The sequence below is a fragment of the Phalacrocorax carbo genome, chromosome 10, assembly GCF_963921805.1.
Source record: "Phalacrocorax carbo chromosome 10, bPhaCar2.1, whole genome shotgun sequence".
Taxonomy (NCBI): domain Eukaryota; kingdom Metazoa; phylum Chordata; class Aves; order Suliformes; family Phalacrocoracidae; genus Phalacrocorax; species Phalacrocorax carbo.
In genome coordinates this window covers 3,204,681-3,226,885 of record NC_087522.1, presented here as the reverse complement: position 1 = coordinate 3,226,885, position 22,205 = coordinate 3,204,681, and the positions used below count along the sequence as shown (strand labels likewise).

General features: G+C 52.0%; 1 protein-coding gene across 3 annotated transcripts in view; it reads right to left on the bottom strand.

Annotated features, from left to right (window-relative positions):
- Window positions 1–7,662: 7,662 nt before the first annotated feature.
- The window catches only part of CACNA1H (calcium voltage-gated channel subunit alpha1 H), a 128,859-nt gene continuing 114,316 nt past the window's right edge, over window positions 7,663–22,205 (bottom strand). For 2 of the 3 annotated variants that reach the window (XM_064461417.1, XM_064461419.1), the window contains exons 29-33: window positions 21,224–21,345; window positions 20,386–20,724; window positions 14,560–14,743; window positions 11,310–11,488; window positions 7,663–10,711 (exon numbers count right to left, since the gene is read on the bottom strand). In XM_064461417.1, the coding sequence (XP_064317487.1) occupies window positions 9,530–10,711; window positions 11,310–11,488; window positions 14,560–14,743; window positions 20,386–20,724; window positions 21,224–21,345 (2,006 nt within the window). In that variant the 3' untranslated portion in view covers window positions 7,663–9,529. The remainder of the gene's footprint in view (window positions 10,712–11,309; window positions 11,489–14,559; window positions 14,744–20,385; window positions 20,725–21,223; window positions 21,346–22,205) is intronic. The other variant, XM_064461418.1, reaches the window with a different exon arrangement.

Genomic DNA, 22,205 nt, shown 5'->3' with positions numbered 1-22,205 from the left:
GACTTGACGACGCTGGGCTGCGATCGTGCCGCCACTCGCGGCAGGAAGCTTTGCTGCCCACGCGCATGTCGGCGCCGCGGAGACCCGGTGGCTCGGCCACCATCTGCTGCAGTGCATCCCTTCCATTTCATCCCTTCGCCTCCTTTCTGCATCCTAGATGATGCTCCCCTCGTCGAGAGCGATCCAGGGGGCATTTGATTGCCTCCAAACCCTCTGGAGAAGGACGGGAGGCATGAAGGAAGCCCTGGCTCAGTGTCGGTTTGCTTTTCCCATGCTGTGGTTGCAACAAGTCGGACACCTTTCACACATGGGCTGAGCAGAGATGCAGGCGAGCATGGCCGGGACAACGCCTCAGTCCTTGTCCTCACCCGCTGTCTCCGCTGGGTCTCCCTTCTGGCAGGCCTGGTGGAGGTGGCTTTGCTGCTTTGGCTGTCTGCAGTGCCACACAGTGGCCTGTTCATTGCAGGTGTCTCTCCTTAACGCAAAGGGGCACCCCAAGATACCGCCTCTGCTCTTGAAAGCGGTGGTGGGCCTGATATTGGACTGAAAGTAAACTACCATTACACTTCATGCTGAAAAATACCTTCCATGGTCCAATAGACCTTTTCTCTGTCAATACCCATTTCAGGTTTTATTTGAGTTTGGTTTGTTTTTTTTTTTAATGTTCAGCAAACAAATCTGGCCAAGAGGAGAATGGGCGAAAAGCAGGAGGGATGGGAGGGAACGGCTGAAATTTTATCCTTTCTCCCCTGCACCTCAGCAATGCTTCAGAGAAAATAATTCATTAGAACTGAAAATTATTGGGACGGGGAAATAAAACCATTCTTGACCAGCTGTCTGATGCAGCTAGAGAGGCTGTTTAATTAACACTTTACTTGGCTACCAGCTACCTCAGAACTAGCTAAAAGCCAACTTAAGGATTTTTTTCCCCTTGCCTGGCCAGTGATGTACAGCTGCTGGAGGAGTTAATATCAGCACTGGGGGACCTTCCCCATGACAGAGAGAAGGCAGCGGGGTTATTCAGCAGCTGTGAGTCATCTGTATGTACCTGCTTGTGGAGGGCTACGTCCCCTCCCAGTCATAATGAGACCTTTTTTACTTTCCTCCCTTGCATGCCAGCCTTGCTCTAATGAGCTGCATTGTTTTTTAATCTCTGTGAGTAGAATGAAATCCCAAGCAAGGAAGCATTTTTATCCTGCTGGAAAACTTAATGATCCATCAGAGAGTTTGATGTCCAAGCATAACGAAAACGTGTGGATTGCAGCAACTCCATGGGTGTTATTTAATGAACTTGCTATTTGTCTTGGCCACATAAAATGTTAACCTCTTCTCTCAGACTTGCCCTGATCCTGTGATACGTGAAGGGACTAAGGGGAAGCCTCTCTGGGGCGTCTGGGGCTGCAGCCCTCCTTGCGAGGAGTAAGGGCTCTCACCTGCTGCTCGCTGACTTATCTCCTGCAGATGCTGTGCCCATGTCGGGTCCCGGCGCCAGAAGAACAACGCCTGGTCTATGAGTGCACCAGTGTCCCTTTAGCTCTGACCTCCATGTGCAAGGCGTGTTATACAGCTACGGGAATTATGTTTTCTTCACTCCCAGAAAGAGCCAGGGGTTGGAAAAATCCAAACTGCTTGGAGCTCTGTCACTAAGAGCTTCTGAATCAAGCCAATGTACCTTGACTTGACTCCCAGAGCCGACCAGGCTGCCTCACTCCCGGGGTGATGGGCTGAGCGTGGGTGAGGGCTGAGCTAGCCCTCGGGAGGGGGGAAGCAGGGAAAGGCTCTCCTTTTCCTGGGAAAAGCTGTCAGGCACTGGGCCCATGACGTCGGGCGATACCGCCGGTGGCGTGTATCACCTCGCACCACGCCTGTCGCCCATCACCGAGCTCCTTCGGCGTAATTGCAAGAGCAGTAGTAGAGCCCTCGGTGTGAGCAGCAGGTCCGGGTGCTGCGGCTCACTGCTGCCTGGGAGAGCCAGCGCTTGAAAGTCCTGTGCTGCAGGGAGATACCCAGAAAGCAGGTACTTTGTCACCATTACGTTTTTGAGTATGATTAAACCAACCCTGGGGCTGATTCATTGCTTCCAGCAGGTGCTCGAGGAAGGTGGGCGAGACAGAAATGACAATACAGTGCCACAGCAGAAGAGTTTATTTTTAATCCCAAATATTTATGATCAACACCTGCTAAATGGCCAGTGAAATACATTTTATGGTGTCATTAATCTGCAACAAACCGGTTTTATTTTTAGACTGTTTGCACAACGTTGCCAGCCTGACTCATCCCTGCCTGAATTTTATATCTGCGAGGAGGCTGCAGCGGCTTCCCTGCCCTTTGTCTTAACAGCCTTTTCCTTCTCTTCTCAGAGCTCTCCCCACCTGCTGCTCGAATCAAACCACATGGAAGGAGGATATTCTCATAACATCAAACGACATATCAGAGGAGGATATTCTTCCTGTCATTCTTCCTGAATATACTTACCCAGAGATTTATTTTGGTGGGAGGTAATTGGGGAAAAGAGGTGGGGTAAACTTTTGGGGGGTCTGTGTCTGAACGCCACGAGCCAGCTGGGGAACGAGGCCCACGGGGCCGTGGCTGCACCAGGATGGTCCCTGTCGCCCTGGGCACGGCTGGGAGGGAGCTTTGCCGGGATGGAGGGGACACATGCACATGTGACGCAGGCCAGGTGTGAACCCAAGGACACTCCCTCCACCCTCAGCCCAAGCACATTATACCAATATTTCCCCCCACCCAGAGCAGAAAAGCAGGGCGAAAAGCCAAAGCAGACATTTCAATATTCAGTATCCTGCTCCCCCTCGTCACGCTGGGTAATTTAGGAGGCTGGGGTCCGGCTCTGACACCCCCTGTCCGTGTGGCCGCCAGCCCTGAGGCCGGCAGAGCACCGCTGGGTACGGCAGGTGCCTCTGCCAACGAGCTCTGGAATGCCTGGCCTGCTATGAGGTATTAATTTGTATTGGAACTTGGTACCATTTGTGAGGGGTGTTTTTTTTGTTGTTAATGAGGAAAATTAATTAGTGCCTTGGTCTGAGCCAGTCAGAATAAATTAACATGCAGGCAGGAAGGGGGAGAGGGGGAGGAGGACCGGAGAAACTGGCTCCCAGCGGGGCCATCGGATTCGATAAGGGCGTAAGGAATGAGAGCAATAATCAGGCTCTGGGGAGAAGAGAGGGGAAGGGAGCTCCTTCCTTCGCCCTCCTGCTCATCGGCCGCCCGCCCCGGCGGTGGCTGTGTTTTCGGGGGGGACCGGGTGGGAGGGCTGCGCTCTGCTTGCGCGTCTGCAGCGAACCCTGGAGACGTCGCCACGGGTCTTCGGCAGCTTCTGCCACCGAGTGGGGCAGAGAGGGATCAAAAATAAGCTGCTTCAGGGGATTTCAATCAAATATTCAAATAATTAAGCACGTCTCTTTCCCATGGTGTGATGTAATGAGGGTTGCTGGCATTTTTCTCTCTTTCCCCATGAACAGAGTTTTTTTCACTGAATAGTCCGGTGACCACAGCTGGAAAAAAAACCCAATCCTGACCTACAAGCGAGCAACCAGAAGTGAAGGCTGCTGGCACGAGGAGCAGCCCAGCCTGGGTATGAAACGCTCCTGGCAACATTGCTGTGTGCATCAGTGTCGAACCAGGGAGCACATCTGTGCTGCCGCGCATCCCTCAGCCCGGAACAACCCCGCCGCACCCTCCCAGCCACCGCAGAGAGCTCGCGCTGGGGCTGGCCCCACCGAAAGGGCTGAAACCCACCCTCAGAGACGCAGGGCTGCCTATGTCAACACTGGCTTGCTGGAAGAGGATTGAGCACCCACCCAGAGTGAGCCTGAGTTATTCCAGGGCCCCAGCAGGACTGCAGCAGATAGATGTGTAGAGCTGCTTAAAAAAAAGAAAAACCTCAAAAGACATGGAGAATTGGGCCCCTCAGACCATTGTGTTGGTGCTGAGGCTCCAGTAGGATGCATGAAAATTTCTAATTAAGCCCCCTCGTATGGAAGACGAGACGGCCCCAGCCATTAAACCAGCTGCGTATTTAAAGCTTAATAGGGAAGGTTTAATGGATAAAGTAAATTTAATTATTCATCCTAAGAAAGCTTATACAACGATCAAATGCTTATTAGCATTCATGCAACCTGTATGGTCTTGCAACACTGACAGATTAAAGGTTGCACTGGGGATGGATTCAGATTTGGGTTGGGTTTTTATGATTTTTTTCCTCCCCAGCTTGACAAAGAGAATTTCAAATCAATGCCGCCTGAGCTTTAACCTTGAAACACAGACCCGCTGAAGCTCTTCAGGTCACTTTGTGATGGTTTCCTCTGCCCCTTCCTCAACATGGTGGTTTTTCATCCTCGGTTGATCCCCGCTCCTCAAAGGCTGCCGAAGCGACTCCGAGCAAGCCCGGACCGACGCAGCGCTGCTGTCCCTGCGGGCGGTGGTTTTGCTGAAATGGAGAGCGGTGGGGCAGCGTGTGGCCCAGAGACAAATGGACGTGACCAAATTGTCATTAAAAATGCAAAATAGAAATCGACCCAGTTAAATAATAATGACTTGCATTTAGTCGGTGCTTTTCACTTCCGATCTTAAGCAACGCAACCCCTGCAGATGGCCTGGTGGAAATTGCTTAATGTTGCAAAGATTTGATCAACAGGAAAATTAATACTGGGCGATGTTAAGCTGCTTCTCTGTGCAATTGGTCATGACCAGGTTTGGGCTGAGGACCCAGCTCCAAGAGCTCGGGGAGTTTGTAGCTGTACGCCCAGGTGACTGTCCCCAAGAGGCATCATGGAGCAACTCACGGTCACGATCTGGTCTTAGAAGATTCAGTCAGAACTTGACTCTCCCCAGGCTGCCAGGATGTTCCCGCAGGATCATGGAAGGCATCATTGTGGGTCCTGCTGAGCTTCATGGGGTTTGGGAATGTGCGGCTTTGTCAGAGCAGACAGGCAAGTCCGCAGCCCCACAGCCACGATTCGGTCTCGTGGCAGCCCTGAGGTGCTGTGGGCTTCCCTGCGCCACGGAAGATGGAGACCCGCGGGGGAGAAGGGAGCGGGGTCCTGCCTGGGCCGGGGCAGGACATTCACACGTACCAGGAGGCGTCACTGGGCTGTGCTGAACGCCTCGGCCTCGGCCCCGGCACCTGCAGGGAAGGAGAGGAGCATCCTGAAGGCACATTCAGACGCTCTTGGCTGGGAACGTCAGTTGTGCTGCAGGTGAGCGAGTTCCCCATGGCCTGACGTGTGGTAAAGACTTGCACCCTGGCTTCAGAGAGACGGCTACATCCCCATCAGCATCCCCAGCATCTTTATTCTACAGATCATGGTTTTGCATCCAGCAAAATATAAAAGGCACTTTGTCGTCACTGATCACTCTCAGCACCAGGGTCCTGCCTTGTCCTTCCCTCCCGCTTTTGCAGGAGCCCGACCCATGTTCCCAGGCCCTGGGGCCGGGCTCGGTGGGAGCCCGGGGCACTGTCGCAGCTGCGGGGCCGTCCTGGGGGACTGCTGCATCCCACAGGCAGCTGCGGTGGGAGGCTGTGCCGGGGAGGTCGGGTCCCAGGGAGGCGGTGAGCCTCGCCAGCTGTTCAGAGGCAGCAAAAGCCCATTAAATCCCTTATCATTTTGACTGAAGCAGCTCTGAACCTGCAGTTCCCAGCTGAAGCTCGCGCCTGCGGTGATGTGTTAGTGCCCAACACCTTGTAGGCAGGATGTCGTGGAGTGGAGACCATCCCCCAGTCTCGGCAAGCTGCCTGTACTTCAGCTGAGATAGAAATAAGAGAAAAAAGGTTATTTTTTTTCCTCTGCTGATGCCCCTGAACTGAGGCATTTTGTACCTGAGAGCAGAGCTGTCGTCGTGGTGTGGACTGGGACAGTGAAGCCACGTGTGTGTCCTCTCCGTGCCGCCAACAACGCCTGCACGGGTCTCGCATGTTTTGTTCCTGGTTTTGGCCTGCGGGATCCCCCCGTGCTTGGCCGGGGCAGGGGGAAGAGTCCCAGGAAAGGGGCGATTCCCAGAGCAGCCCAGCCCCAGTGCTCCTGAAACCGCCAGCAGCTGCAACCATGCGCAGGGAAAGCTTTTTTGCACCCCCACTGTGCGTCACACCCCTGCTTGGAATTAAATGGTCTGATTTAGGCTTATTTTTAGCCTAATAAGGTACAAGTTTGCCAAAAAAGCTTCTAACAGCAGAGGTTCCTGCCTCAAATGGGATTTTTATTTCCTTGGCTGGAAACCCCTGGTTGGGAAGGTGACAAGCGGCAGAGGGACTCGGTTTGGAGGGACACCTCCTCTCCGGCGTTGTGGGGCAGTGCTGTCGTTCCCGCAGCCCACCCCTCTGCGGAAGGTGGGTGGTGGGTGCAGCTCACACCCCTCTGCAGCGCCTCAGACCCCCCGCGGCTTTGGAAAGGCGCTTTGGGAAGGCGATGGGAAAAGGCTCTTTCCCTTTGTCCCCACTCCAGAGCAAGCAGGAACAACTACTTTCTAAATTTGTTAATTAAAAAAACCCCAACCATCCCAATATTTTATAATTGAAATTTTAAAAAATTAGGAGGCTTTCCATCCTCTGGTCCTGCCGGCAGCAGGGCAGCTCCCCTGGAAGAGCTGCCTGACTTCCCTACACTTGCCAGTGGCGTCCCGGGGCTCCTCTCGCTGGGGCTTCACCAGGGTTTATTCCCACCGCTGTAACGAACTCCTTCCCTGGTGGCCGTTTGCTCAACGCTCCTACTCCCCCAAACGGCTTGGTTTTAGCAAATTACCTCTTTGCAAAGGAGATGGTTCATAACATAAAACCCACCTGCTGCACTTGCTGTGTGTTTTGGGTGGTCGCCACGGAGCGGGAGATGCCCGTCCCATCCTGACCCTGATCCTGGCTGGGTGCTAGCATAAAATAAAGTAACCCCATGGCTGCTTTTGCCGTGGCCTCAAGCCCTTCCGACCTGTTCCTCAAGCCAGCCCTCCCTCGCCGTGCAGGCAGTGATCAGCAGCGGCCCCCAGCCGCGCCGCCCCACGGCGAGAGGCTTTTCCTCCAGCTCTGAGACCGGGATTCGGGCACGGGGGACGTTCCTTTCCCCAGTAAAGGTAAATAATCGCAGCAGTAAGTAACGCAGCAGGACGGTGCGGCCGCCCCCTCCGCTGAGGGACACGGAAGGGCATCCCCTGCGCCTCCGGGCAGGATTTGGCCCAGCGCAGGGGAATTCACCTCCCCTCCTTCCCAGGCGGCTGCTTAAACTGCAACAGAAGGAGGTTGCCATCGTCCCCAAAGCGCTATTAATAATGACTTTTATGGTGCTTTTCTGGAATCCCTTGCTATCCCACTGAGACGGAATAATTATTTACACTAATCTTAAATGACTCTTAATTACAGCGGCGCAGGTGCTCGGAGGCAGCCGGCACGAAGCCGCTCGACATATGGAAGCTCTTGGTGAGGCGAAGGATTCACCGGGCGGCACTGCCGGAGCCGAGCGGGAGCTGGGACCAGCTCCGCACGCCAGCAGGGAAGGGGACAGGCGGGCTGCATTTAGGAAGGGGGCTCTAGGGGATGCGGAGCTGCAGGAGCGGGATGGAGCGCTTCGGGGCAGGCGGTGGGACCCGCGGGCTGGGGGTGGTGTGCTGGAGCGGGGCTCGGCATCGCAGCTACACCGCCCTGCGGCACAAAGTCAGGCCACGCTTCCAGTTTATACAGTTTAATACATGTGAAACAAGATACATTTCCTTTTGAGTAATGAATGCATAAATAACAGAAGATATATGTGAATGCATAAATATGAGGCGGCATGGAACGAACCAAACAAAACCGATTCTCTTGATCTTTTTCTTTTTCCCTTGTATGTCTTTTCGCTGCCGCTGCCGGGCGCTGGGGCTGACGGCGCGTCCTCGCGCCGGGCTCGTCGCTGCTCTAATGTAGCAGCAGCTTTCCATGGCGAAGCTGTCCCACGGTGAGAGGGCCTGGATGAGGGGTAGGGAGGGGGCGGGGACGGGAGGCTAAAAAATAAAAATCAACCCCAAAACTGCAAAAAAAAAAAAAAAAAGAAAAAAAAACACCCAAAAGAAAGCGGTGTTGACAGGTGACCTGAAATCCTCTAGAGGCTTCTCAAGCGGAGCCGGCGCCGCAAGGGCCGTGGGAGGCGAAGGCGTCCACGTGCGGGTGCAGGGGGTGCGGAGGGAAGACCGACAGAAAGAGTGCAAACGGGACGGTTGCGGCGACCGCCGAGGGTCCGAAGGCGTTCTGCTGCGATGAGGAGAAACCGTTAGCTTAAACGCTCACAAAGAGCATCACCTAAGACAGCTTTTTATACCTTTACATACTGTATCAATAATTTACTTTGCACTGCAGTAAACAAAATACATTTCTTAAATAATTTACTATTTATTTGTTTTGCTTTTTTATCTTTCTGTAAGTTTAACTTTTTCCTTTTTTTCTTTTTTTTTCTTTGTAACACAAGAAAAACGTGTTTGTGCACGTTAGTTCAGATTATTGCGACATTTAACCTGAATTTCAGTTAAAAAAAGGAAAAAAAACCCGAAAGCAACAGTACAGACAAGAAGAATGAATAACTTATTATTGCACTGGCTACAATTCAGTAGTGATTTGGTTTTTTTTTCTCTCTGTAGTTAGGACAACCTCTAAAGTACGAAAGAAAAATGAGCGAGACGTCTAAAGCGTCAGCTGTGAAAAGAAGCTGGTGGGATGGCGGTGGAGGGAAGGAGGAGAAAAAAATAAGGAAAGCGGAGAAAGAAGAGGAACATTTGGAAAACGAATGGCCGTGATAATTAGTTCCACATAAAACCCAAGGAAACACCACCCAGTTGCGGAGTCACATGTAATGCAAAAAACAGTATCGTTTCTCTATAAAAATATGTGCATTATGAAGAGAGAGTTTTTGTGGGTACATTTTTTTTTTGTCTTTTTTTTTTTTTCCTTGTTTTGTATCTCACAAATACATTATTTCTATTTATATAACGGCTGATATACAGACAATGTACAGCTCCCATCTCCTGGGCACTCCCGCGGAACGTGACATTTCTAAAAGGTGCCTTGTTAAAAGTTGAGCGTCTTTTAAAAAAAGAAACAAAACCAACAAAACAGCAAAACCCAAAGAGAATCCCCCAAATCCCAACCGCCACCACCTCGAACGCGAATCAATGTGATTGAGGCCACGGAGGAGGGTGGGAGGAACAAAGCGACCCCCTGAACAGACTCCACCTTCCCTTTAGAAAAGAAACCCCCCAAACCGCTTTGCAAATCCGCTCCCCCCACCCCAAACCCGTCACCGTTTCATCCAGCCATTTCTTTGTTTTCCTCTTCATTTTCTTTCTTTTTTTTTTTTTTTTTTTTTTCTTTTTTGTGGTTTTTTTTTTGCAAACCTCCACAGCGCTTAAGAACAAGTGACTGCGAGAAAGGAAAAGGAAAAAAAAAAACAAACCCAAGAGCGCAGCCACCCGCGTACCCGTGGCCGCTCAGTCCCTTCGGTTTGGGAACCCACATTGGTGTCAAGCCCTTGAGACCCCCCCGCTCCCCCCTCCCAGAAAGCTATACTGGGTCATCTACGTCGTCTTCTGTTGCGACAGTCACCGGGACCAAGTCCTGCTTCTGGAGGGGGCTCTTAGCAATGCCCAGGAGCTCTTTGCTTTTCTCGGTGTTGCTCCACTGAGTTTTTAAGTGATCCGGCTTTTTCAGTTCGGGGGCGGCGGGCTCTGCCCGGGAGTCCGCGGAGGCCGGCGTGGACTGACCGCTGTCCAGGAGGAGATCCGAGAGGCTGCTCAAGGAGCTGCCGTCCGACTGCTCGAAGGAGAAGTTGGGGATGGTCAGGTGCTCCCCGCGGCATGGCGGCTGGCCCCGGCGCTCCGCTTTGGAGGCCGGCTCCCCGGGCTGGCTCTCTGCGAGCTCCAGGGACTCTCTGTAAGCTGGGAACTCGCAGGATGGGGTCCTTCGCCGCAGCATGCTGTTCTCAGAGGGTTTGGTGCGTGAGGCCGCCCCGCCGTCGTCCTCCATGGGAGGATCTATAGAAATGCAGGGCGGGCTCATCTTCTTCTTCCTCCGGGCTCCATGGATGTACTCGGACTCCATCTGGATGTGGGCAGAGGACCGCTGCTTTTCCGCGGCAGGGTCCTCAAAGCTACAGTCCCCATCGCTGATGGAGGGGCAGATCTCAATGGAGTGCCGCCTTTGGTCATCTGCCCAGCTGGGCTTGTTGAGGAAGCCCTTTGTATCGATGCTGTAAAACTTCTTCAAGTCCTTCTCCTTGCTGCTGCCTCCGGAGAGGCTGGTTGTGCTGCAGTTCTTGAGGGGCACTGGAGACGGGGCCGGGGAGATGAACGGCGAAGTCGAGCGGCTCCCAGCGTCCGAGTGCTCCCCTCCCCAGTCTTTGGCCGAGCTGTTGATGTGGCGAACCTCCTCATCAGCCAGGTCGGAGGACTCGAAGAGGCAGCCCTCGGGGTTGGGAGGGCTGCCGCCGGCGCTGGGCGGACGGCTGGGGACGCCGTGCTGGCCGCAGGTGTGCTTCCGCGTGAGGGTGCTGGGGTGCCGATGCGGGGAGGATGGGGGGGAGCGTGGGGGGGTGCCCGGGAGGGAGGCAGCTGTGGGATGGAGTGGGCTGGGGGTGAAGGTGCTCTGGGGCTGCTTTGCTGACGGTAGCGCCTCTCCAAGCTCTGCTTGCAGGCTGTCCTTGCGGTCCGGAGTCTGCCCCTCCACGGAGTCTGTTCGAATGGCCTCCTGGAAGGTGAGGATAGAGAGATGGGGTGAGAGCCTGGGGATCTGCCAGGCCGGTGGCATTTCCAGTGGTGAAACATGGCACGTGGCAGAACGGTTGGTGGGTCTAACGCACCCCTCACCACCCCGTCCCTGCCCCGTCAGACCCTCGCTGTTCATGGCGACGCAGTTTTGCTAGCAAGCAGACCCAGAGCCTACGTGTACAGGGCTTGTAGCTGCTGCGTCTTTCTGCACAGTCTTAGTCTTGCTCTAGCACCAAATTCCGAGTCAGTGCAACCTGCCTAAAAAGTGACACGGTGTAGGACTGACTGCAGGCTTCTGACAGCACTGGTAAAACCAAATTGGGCATCTTCTCTCCATGCTTTAGCTATTCTTTCCTGGAATTATACATGCAGAATGGTGGAAGTAGGTAAAAAAGGCCTTCCCCTGTGTGTCACTTGCTGAGGCTGGAGTATAGTAACATTTAGGGCACCAGAAATGTCTAAAAAGGGGAATTCTACTCTCATCTCCAAGAAAAGAAACCCAAGAGGGGACTGGAGAAGGAGGGAAGGATGCAGGTGATTATGAAGGAGGTTACCTCTGCTGGCTCTTGGCCTCTCACCTGTCTGCACAGCAGCTTGTTGAGAGTAGGAGATCGAGGTGTGACATGGGGGGGAAGGATCTTCCAGTGGTGGCGGCCTTCGTGGTTGGGAGAACGGACTGCCAGCTGGAGGGACTCCGCTGGGACTCTCAGAGAGGAACACGTTCCCACGGGCTGGGAGCGGATGGAGGTGATGGACCCTAGGAAGCAGAGAGAGAGAGAGAGCAGTCACCACCACCGCTAGCGTGTGGGCTGTGAAGGTTTGAGGCAGGACCGGTGCCCACAGCCTGCAGGAGGCGAAACACAGGAGGGGAAAGGAAAAGCCTGTTTAGTCTGGCTGAAATCCCAAGCCTCGGCATAAGCCTTGGGCAGTGCCAGGATTAAAAACCAGGTGTCCCTTGTCCTGTGTCCTGCTTTGAATAATGGGCCGTATCTCACCAGGGATGGCAGGGAGGTTACAGATGAAGCCTCTTCTGCAATTCAGCAGCTTTGCATGTGGCTCTGCCCAGCCCAGGACATCACCTGTTACAAACTTTATGCTCGTAGTCTCTGTTTTCTGTTTCAGGTAACAGGAATCTTCTCTTGCAGCTGCTGTGACACTCAGGGTGGATGGTGGCCACCAGGGCCACACGGCATCAACTGAAGGGCAGGAGGTGGGGTTGCATTTGAAACCCTGCCGTTGCCACCTTCCTGGTAGCATTGTTTTGGGTGGATTTGTAAAAGGATGGTGCCTGTTTGGAGAACATGGATCAGGGAAGCCTGGTGGCTGTGCTGGAGCGTAAGGCTTTGTGGCCAGCCACACGGATGCAAGAGCAGCACTGCTCAGCTCCCACAGAGCCTCCAGGGCTTGACCTACAGGTCCAACCTACAGCCTCGTAGAGCCCATGGGCACCCTGCCACTGGCTCCTCTGGGAGACGACACCGCTGGCATGCACAGGGCAGGTTTCCCATTCACTACAGCCCAAACACTACCACCACTGTCTGTCCACGAGGCAGACCTTGGCTGAACATGGTCCGACCAGCAGCATGGAGGCTGCTTCAAGTGCTTTGACAGTCCCTGAGCTCATGTATCAGGCAGGAATCACTCTCTTCCCGAAGGTTCCCAGTTCCCTGGCTGGGTCTAAAGGCAATTCCTCCTCCCCAGCCCCTTTGTGGTGCTGCTTTACTGCAGTTCTGTGTTGTTTGAAAGATCTTTTGCTTTTTTATTTTTTTTGGCTGCAGGATTTATTGTCCTCATTAGCTTGAAACCCAACGTCTGTTTCTACATTGCTGCTCCATGTTAAAAACACAGCTATCCATCACTTCAAGAGATCTCGCCCAGAGGTCAGGGAACTTGAACCTATGACAAAAGCCATCCAGACAGATTGCAGTTGCTTTTCGGAACAAGATTTGTTGTTAGGAAAAAAGAAAAGTTAGTGTTTAATCATTTTTCTTTTGGAGCTTTTCTCCAGAACACCACAGAACGGGCAGAGCAGTGAGCTTCCCACCCCCCAACCCGCCCCACTTCTCCCTAGTTCTTCCTCTGGGCTCTCCTACAGCCAGTGTTTCAGTGTGAGTCTGTACCATTCGTGCGCTAATCCAGGCTTTACAAAATGTTTTTTATGGTGCAGAAAAACTCTGTCATGAAATCTGTCGCAAACATGGTCATAAAATCAAAACCCTGTGCACTCCTCCCCGTCCTTGGTTGGAATTTCCTTCTGTTGGAAACTTTCCATCTAGTTCTCGTATAGGAAACCAAAACCCCTCTGAGCTGCATACTCAGGAACACTGAATATCTCTGGGTTTCTGTATTTTTCTCTTGTGCTTCTAGTAAATCAGGAAACTGCATCTAAGACCAAAATGCCGGCCATCTCACAGTATTTTCACTGTGTAGTCACCAAAGTAGAGGGAGACTCAGACCAGACATCCTTAACTGACACCGAAAACTCCATGGGAGCACAAATGCTAATGCGAGTCTCTCTACGCCCTCAGTTTTACTTGCATGAAACTTACAGGACTGTGGCTGAAATCAGAGTTTGGTAAGAAGCGCAGAAGCGGCGCAGCTCTGGGTGATGCTGGTTGGATGCACCAGACCAGGTAAAAAGTAAGCCCCTGTGATTCTGTGTCATATCCATTGCTCAAGTGCTCTTGGAGAGAAATTTGGGAAACATACATAAGAAAATCCTTGGTCTGTTCTGCCCACCCCTGCCAACATCACAGCAGTTTTATACTGGTATAAATCCTGATTTACACCCACTACAGAGATGAAAACCAGCCCCAGTAGTCCAGCCATGAAACTCAACCTCTGTTTTCTTTGCTCAGCAAAGAATTTGCAGGTGAAATAATAATAATACCGAGCAGAGAACATTAACTGGTACCCAGAGAGTTTGAACAAATATAGAGTTACTTCACCCAAGGAAATCAGAGCAGCTCTTGCCAGCCCCACCAGGGTTTGCAAACCCACTACTCATCTGTCCAAGCAGTTCTTGCATTTCAAATAACGTTGCATCAAAGGAAGCCAGGCTAGTAAGTACTTGGGAGCCACTCAAGAAGCACATGTGCTTTTAGGGAGGCAGATATTTTCTTTCGTATTGATTTTTCCCTTCAAACCAACTCGCATGACAAAAAGAGTTAGAAAGGCATTTTAGGGGAAATGTATTTGGATGCACTTGGGTAAATGTATACGCAAAGGCTCCATGTAGCTCGAGATTCCCTGACTGCAGGGCCTCTCCACAAGATTCATTATAAGGCCAGGCTATGGCAGCACTGGAGAGTGGTTTCTAATCCTTACACTCCCTGAGAAGCTCCTGCACCTCTGAACTCAATGTACCGTGCTAAAGAGATACTGCGCTGAGACTGACGGCTGCCTGAAACAAGAGCTGTAAAGAAGCTCTGTCAGGAAGTAATACCGACTCTGGCTTTTATTCACATTGATTTTATTGATTTGTACTCATGCTGTCAGGGCTGATCACTTCAGAAGAAACGTGCAGCTCGTACCCTCTTCCTCAGCTAACAGCCTGTCGCCTACACCTCCAGCATGCTTGGGAGCCCTGCTTGTCCCCAGTCGAACACCTGAGCCACCTGCTTTCTGCTGAGGAAAATGCAGCGACACGATGCACACACAAAACTCTGCAGTGTGTGGGAAACTGCAGTCCTGCTGCTGGGATCAGATTGTAGCCCTGGCTCAGCTCACATTCGGGGCGGGTTGCTTGCTCCCCATCTAACCCCCACGCGTACCTGCTGCCCCTTGGTTTCAGCGAGGAGGAGGAAGGGAAAACTCCGCGAGCAGTACCTCTTTGGGATTTGCAGGGATACGTTTCCATCTCCACCTCATGGAGGGGGAAAGGGGCTTTCGCTGGCATCACCGGCCTGAACATGTAGCTGTCGTTGGGCAGGGAGTGCATACGGGAAACGGAGATCTTGCGGACTGTCAGCAGGTTTTGAGAGTCCTGTGGCCTCAGAGGGGCTGCGCCGCCCTGCAAAGCAAGGAGATGGGGGACGGGGTCAGTCAGCATCTTGGTGGTGAATTTACAGCAAGCACCTTCTCGTCTGCTTTTTTGTTTTAAAACCTTGTGCAGATGTTCCTCTTGGCGTCTTACAGAGTCTGCAGCCCTGGTGATTGCAACGGGATACCAAAGCTATGCCGTGCTAGCTGAGCAAAGAGCTCAAGTTGCTGCTGGAGTAAAATAAGGCATCAATGACACACCACTAAGCTGACTCTTGGACACCGCAGAGAAGAAGGAAGGTCCAGGAAAAGAGGGCCCACCCTCTAAACACATGAGAAAGCCAGCATTTCTCACAGGGGTCTGCTCGGATTTTCCCAGGGGTGCTTTCAGCCTGGCCCAGGTGGTGATGCCCTTCTCCTCCCTCAAAGCTACTCTGGGTCAGATGGGCAACACTGGCCAGCCCACGGCCACGCTGACCGAGGGTACCAAGTGTTTCTGGAAGTTCATGTGTCATCTCCCCAAAGCACACATACAGGCAGACATTTAAACATACGCGCTAACACCGCTGCAAACCCTGCGGCCACTCTCCTACACCATGGAGCAATTTGGGCACCACTGACCCCAGAAGAAGACAGCCACGTGGCAGGAGGTAGAGGGAAGAAGACATCATGGCAGCACGTATGTGGGTCTGGAGCCTGTTCGGGAGTAGAAAAGGGATTTCTTTGTGTTTGCTCTCGCTGTGAAACAGGTCTGGTTGGAAGTGCCCGGATGGAGCGCTTCACAGACCTTAAACCTGACCCCTCGTTGCTTCTCTGAGGCCCTTGTCACTTCAGGCACCTTATAGCAGATTTCTCCTGGGGTCTTAGGAAGCTTTAGGGACTCAGATGATGTCTCTGCAGTGCTGATGGAGCAGCTGTGAGAGGTGGTGCCACAACTTGGCCAAGCGTTGGGGGAGTGGGAGCCCTTGGAACAGGACCTGCAACCTGGCTCCTGGCCCTGAGGTTTTGGTCCTAGACACATTCCCCTCGCAATTTACCACGTTATCTAAAGTACAACTAATCGCTCTGGTTTTCCTTTAATGTCAGCTTCCCAGTGACTGATTGAAAACATTTTCCCAGCTGCATGTCTTAAATTAAATGTATTTTGCTTTGCTCTGCTGGGCTATTTTCCCCTCTCTGCTAGCAAAATCTGGGCCTGAGATCCCTTGCTGGATAGTTTGGAGGTCACCAAGGATCTGGTTAACTCTATTTTTTCCATACATGTCTGGTTTACAAATTTCTTTCCTTAGATCCATCCCTAAAGAGACGCATCCCAAGACAAATTACTCAATGCTTTTACCCTGTTGAGCTTGGCTGAGAAGACGGGGGTGGGGGGGTGGATCAGCAGCAGTTATTTACAGGTAGTTGGCACCCAGCGCTGACGGCTGCCTTGCCCAGCAGCCCTCCCGGTGCACCCAGGTCTCTCGGCTGATATATTAATGCATCAGCAGTGTGGCTGCGCCAGTTGGCCTCTGGCCATTACAGCTAATCAGCTACCAGCATCGCAACACCTGAGCTGAACGCAGGTGGGCGATTGTTAACACCCCGGTGCCACGCAGAGAACAAAAGGTCTTGCTCCACTTTCTCAGTATTCTAACAGAAGGATCACAGTGTTTGGCTATTGAATCTCAGTTCATCTTTACAGGATCTTGTATTTGCCTTGTCTGGCTGGGACAAATGAACAGAAATCCTGTTGTGATGTAAACAACTGCAATGTTTAAGATTTCAGCAGTTGAGACCCAACTGACTTAGGGATGTGGGCACATTTCAAAAGGATTCAAAGCCATGGTAGTAAGTACCAGCAATATGAAACATGGACAGAAAGCTTGTTGGCTGACACCTGATGAGCTGCTCTCAACAGCTGGGAAGGTTTGGAGACACACCACCACAGGCACTGCTGCTCCTCCTCTTTGGTGGGAAACACCTGATGCACTTGAGAGCCTGGTCCCATGCCCTGGAGATCAATGTGGCTCCTTCAAAACCCATGGAAGCCCAACCTGGATGAGTGCTGCTGAGACTGCGTATGGCGAAGCCTGCCTGCAGGCACCTGAGAGCTTGGGAAGATCCCAGGCACCTGATAGAGGTGTGCAAGGTGGGAGCCTACTCGCCGTGGGACCCCCCTCAGGACAAGTAGAAAGGCACTAACTTGACCGTAGAGGCTCGTGGTGATGCAGCTCAGAGGTTCAGTTAAACATCTTTAATCAATGAGCACAACTCCTTCCTCTTGTGTCTGGGAATCAATAGTCTGTTGGAGCTCTGATTTTGCCCTGCTGCAGAGGGAGCTCAAGAAGAAATAATCCCACAAATACCTCTGCAGGACATCACCCTTCCTGGGTGATTAAATGGCCAGAAGATAGTCTGTAAGCAATGGTGACCGGCAGGATATTCTGAAAGAGGGAACACTGTAACTTCTCAGAGGCCTGGAGCCAAGAACCTGCAAACAAGCCGTGGGCAAAACTCCCAGAGGAGGGTCTCCTCTTCCTCCTGATCCCTCTCTGAAGGCATGTGTCTCCAGCTCTGCGAGCGAGCTCAGCCATTTCCCGCAGCCTCTGCGGTGGGGAAGGCAGAGGCACAACAAGGGCAGGAGGCAACTCCCTGCCTGTGCCTGCCATGCCTGCATCCCTGCACAGGCCAACTCTGGTGGCACCCTGGTCGTGCTGTCGTTCCCTGCGGAGGCAACGAACTCTCAGCTCTGCCAGCAGAAACCCAGGACCCTTCACAGTTGTATTTACAAAGTCCCAAATTTTGCCTCTCCCTGAAAGATGCCTTCCTCACAATCTCCCTTTGAGACCCTGCAGCTCCCAGGCGGCCAAGCGGATGGGCACCCTGCAGAGCTACAAAAGGGGACTTCCTTGAGGATATCCCTCATCTTGCACAGGGGAAACCACTTGGTCATCAAAAGCTTAAGCTGAGCCCAGATTTTGCCTGGGGATGCTGCAAGATACTTGTCACTAGAAGGTGTCTTGATAGTTGTGGCAGAGGTCAGGTAATAAAGGGGAAAATGACCCAAGTCTAAAGCAGATTAATTCTGGGTGGCCACTGGAAGTTCTCTGATGACAGCAAATGTGCTCCCCACTGCAGCACGTGCATCTTCATCACTGTGGCTCGCATGTTCTCGTGCCCATGGGAGGACATCTGGAGCTCATTCAGCCCGGGGAGGGCACTGCGCTGCAGCAGGGCAAACTGTGTGATATCTTTACGTGATACAACCTGAGCACCGGTTCATGGTGCAATCGGGAGGGACTGAGCAGAGGGGGCTACAGCCCTTCTGGTCTGCTGGGTGATCTCCCCAGAGCACCTCCTGAATCCACAGCTCCGGTGCTTGCTGAAAGCCTAACGTGTTGATCTACTTATGCCTTTGTTTCCTCAGTACTGTAGCATAAACAGGTTCTTATAGTAACAGTAAGAAAACCAAACTGGGCTGTGTTCTCTCCACAAAGGACTCTGCCTGCCTCCAGCTCTCGATATATCATTTGAAGACAGACAGCTCACACATCACATTGCACATCAAATGCGAGGCTTCTTTTTAGCTAAAAAGAGTATTTCATTCGTGTCCCACACAAGGCTGCTGGCAGAGGCGGCTGGGACACGTTTTTTGCCCAGCCCCTGCACACACAAAGGCGGCATGAAGGACAGAGGATGGAAATGACTGTTGTGGCTGTGAAGCAACAGGTTTAGGACAATTCAGACACCACCGCTAGCTGCACAGCACCAAAGCACAATGCCACAATGCAGAAGCAACGGCGCGACGTCATTCACCTCAGCCTCATGGCCTGGGGTTTTGTGGGAAGGTGTCAGGACATGGTGGGAAACAGAGCAGGACGGGATTTCCATCACGGGAGCCTCTGCCCCCTCCAGCGCGTCTGAGTCTGGGATGGCTAAAGACACATTCTCACAGCTCAGTGCCTCCTTCAAATTGGGGAGATAAAAAGCATCAGTAGCAGAGCAAGGCTGGGTCTTAAAGCTTGTTTGCCCCGTGGCATTTCCCAGTTGCCCCATTCGTCCAGAACAGGAAGGAAGAGAAAAGGAAATGTGGGCTGCAAAAACTGGCACAAATGGCAGGAAAATACAGAGCATCTTGCAACACCTTCCAGGGTGCCCATGCTGCCATCAGTGGCAGGATTAGCAATACAGAGCTCTAGATATTTAACCTCTTCAGTGCAGCTAGCAGGGAGCACAGCACTGAGCTGCCAGCCATCCACACCTGACTGGAACAGCCTGGGCGCCTGAGTGAGGGCATCGCCACAACCCAGCCCCACCGCAGCACCCCCGCCTCACTGTCGCAGAGGGTGGGGGGAGCCCTGGCTGGCAAATCCTCCCTTGCATTCAAATCTCACCTGCAGGGGGAAATCTGTGGCCACCTCCCTGCTCACGCCGTTCTCCCTCTGGACAGCATCACCCCTCGCTACCGGTTTTCTACGGCTAAGAGGAGGCGCTGCATGGCTCCTGATGTGCTCGGGAGGTATTGGAAGATGAGGAAAACCCAAGGAGAATGAACTCAGTTTGCAATCACGGCCTATGTGAAAGGATGTGCCCTCTCTTCCCCCAGTGAGAAAAGCAACCTGGGTGTTTATGGTGCATTTTCCTGCAGAAATTACTATTAGAAACTACATTCAAGTAGTGAATTCCCCATCGCTGTGTAACTAAATACCTTTTTACTTGACTTAATAGAGTCTGATAGATCTTACAAAAAACCAATTTAATGTAATTTAATCTCAAATCCCCTATTGGTTTTGCGGTAGATTTATTTGCGATCATGGTGATAAAGCAATTTCGTATTCACTCTTAATCATGCGCTGCTGACATGGGATGAGACAATTATCCCATGCCCCTCCTTCCCCCTCTGACTTCTGATGGCCCTATTTTTCTGGAGGACTAATAGAAATCAGAGAGCAGGCAGTGTCTGGAAAACCAACCCAGGAACCTCCAGCTTCTTGCTGAGGGGCTCTGACAATTCCCAGGGTGCAAGTCAGCCATGCCCTAAGCAGAGCACGAGCCAGTGGGAAGCTGCATCTTACACCAGTGCCAGATGTGGCCTCCTGAGCTGTTCCCTACAATTTGCTTGAGGCTTTTCTGGAAATCCCGAACTGGGATCAAAAAGAACCTGAGCAGTATTTCTGTGTCTGTGTGAAGGGAATTTATGCCACCCTTTGCTGCATGTGTCAGGGCCAGCATTCCCAGGGCTGTATGAGATTGCTCGCTGGTGCTGCTGCCCATGCTAAAATGACAAGGACCGATGCATTGGCTGGGAGAACAGGACAGGGACCTGTGGCTATTATGCTTCTGAACTTAAAATTCACAGCCTTTGGAAGAACTGGAAACAGCAAGAGATGGACTTTCAACCCTCCTCCAGAACAGCGGTCAGGACAGCGTTAGCCCTGCAGAACGCGTTACAAGCAGGCTTCCGCCTCAGGGAGCCCTCCTGAGATGGCTCAAGCTGTGGAGGTGGCGGTGACATCTCTGCTGCAGGGGGACCCGGGAAAGCTGCCTTCCTCCCACGCTGCCTTGTCTCCTGCCTCTTTGGCTCTGTGTCACTCGGGATCTGCCTGCCTGATGATCAGACAGCAACTGGTGACAACTGTCCCCTCCCTACCCCAAGCACAAGAAGAGCAGATGCTTTGTGTGAACTATTACCAGGGCTTGGTGCTTCACCTGCACCGCTGGCTCTGACTTCACGGTCTCCTGACTTCTGTAGGGTGCCCTGCTCTCCGGGGCCACTGCACCTCCCCTGCTCCCACTGGTGGCTGAGGTGGTTCCTCCTCTGGACATCTCCAACTCAATCTCAGCATCCATCTCAGCATCCTCCTTGGCCTCCTTGTTGCTCTCCTCCAAGTGCTTCATCAGCACTGCTACCACTACGTTGACTAGGACGAACTGTGCGATGAGGACGAAGGTGACGAAGTAGACAGGAGAAATAACAGGCAGGTAACTGAGGCAGTGCTTGTCTTCCCGAGTGCATTCCCGGAGAGTGTCCTGCAACAGAGAGGGAGGGGTGAGGGATTAATAAGGGCTGGGGCTCTGCTTGGGCTCCAAATACAGAAACATGGAAGCTAACTGCTGAGGGCTGAAAAGCTTATGATCCCAGACACAATAGCTTGTAGGTAAAACAAAATGGATAGAAGAAAATACGGACACCATGAATTACATCAAGTACAAAGAGGAGGACTGTGTTACATCCCAGAGGCACAGGGCACGAGTACATGTTTACTCCTCTCAGCCACGAGAACTGGCATAATTTTCCTGAAGTATTTTATATATATATATATATATATATATGAAGTTTCAGGTTGGGTGAGACTTAGGACAAATTATCCCTTGAAAATACGAGTGGCTTGTAAATGGGAAAGTTTAATTTTGACGTTTTCAAAGGAAACCTTTTTTGTTTCTGCACAAGAGGTGCATAAATCTGTTTGAAATCTGTACCCATATATCTACAGAGAGAAGAAAGTACCCAAACAGAGGTTGCACACACCTTCATGATACCATTCCAGTTGTCCCCTGTCGACACCCTGAAGAGGGTGAGAAAGGCCATGCCAAAGTTGGTGAAAGTTGCGTGCCGGCTCAGACCTTCACAAGGATTTTCTTCACTGCAGTCTGCAGGAGAGAGAAGCAGAAGCACGTCGGTGAAGCCATGTTTGTCAGTACTTATTCAGAGCAGCCTCCCAAACCTGGCAGCGAGACCCTGAGGTACGTCACACTGATCCGTGGCATCAGGGAGGACTGCTAAGTGGTGATCTCATGGTGGCCTGCAACTACTGAAGGGCAGCTGCAGAGATCACGTAGCCAAACTTCTCAGTGGAGGCAGATGATATAACGGAGAGGAACACACTGTGCCTTAGGAGGTCCAGGTGGATGTTAGGAAAGTTGTTTCCATCTGGAGGGCCCAACAACCCTGGGACAGACCACCAGAGAGGCAGGCGAGCTCTGCTGTTGGAAGTTTTCAAGATTTGGCTGGACAAAGCCACAGCTCCTCTGAACTACTGATGGGGCTTCACGTGGGAGGCTACGTGGGGGCCTCCAGAGGCCTCTTCCACCAACACTTCTGTGATTCTCTTGACTTTGCCTCAACAGGCAGAGCCAACACAGAGATCTAAAAGGAGCCGGAAACAAGCAGGTTTGCTGGGTTGTCTCAACAAATACTGCTCCACACTATCCTTTGTCTGTTATCCTCTTGATTACATCCTTGTCTTGATTATTTTTTACAGGGCACATCTACCATGAGGGATATTTCACCGAGATAAAGCAGAGCAATTTGATGTGTTTCCCCCTGAGAATTGATATACTAACGAATGTAAATCAAACATATGAATTGTCCTTCTCTCTATAAAACACAGGCTCATTAAATATTCATTAGGACAGGCAGCAATGCCTCTTGCAAGGGCATTTCACTATTAGGTATTTATTTCAGAGGCAAATAGGAAGGAAAACCAGAAAAGCAATTAGAAAAAACAACA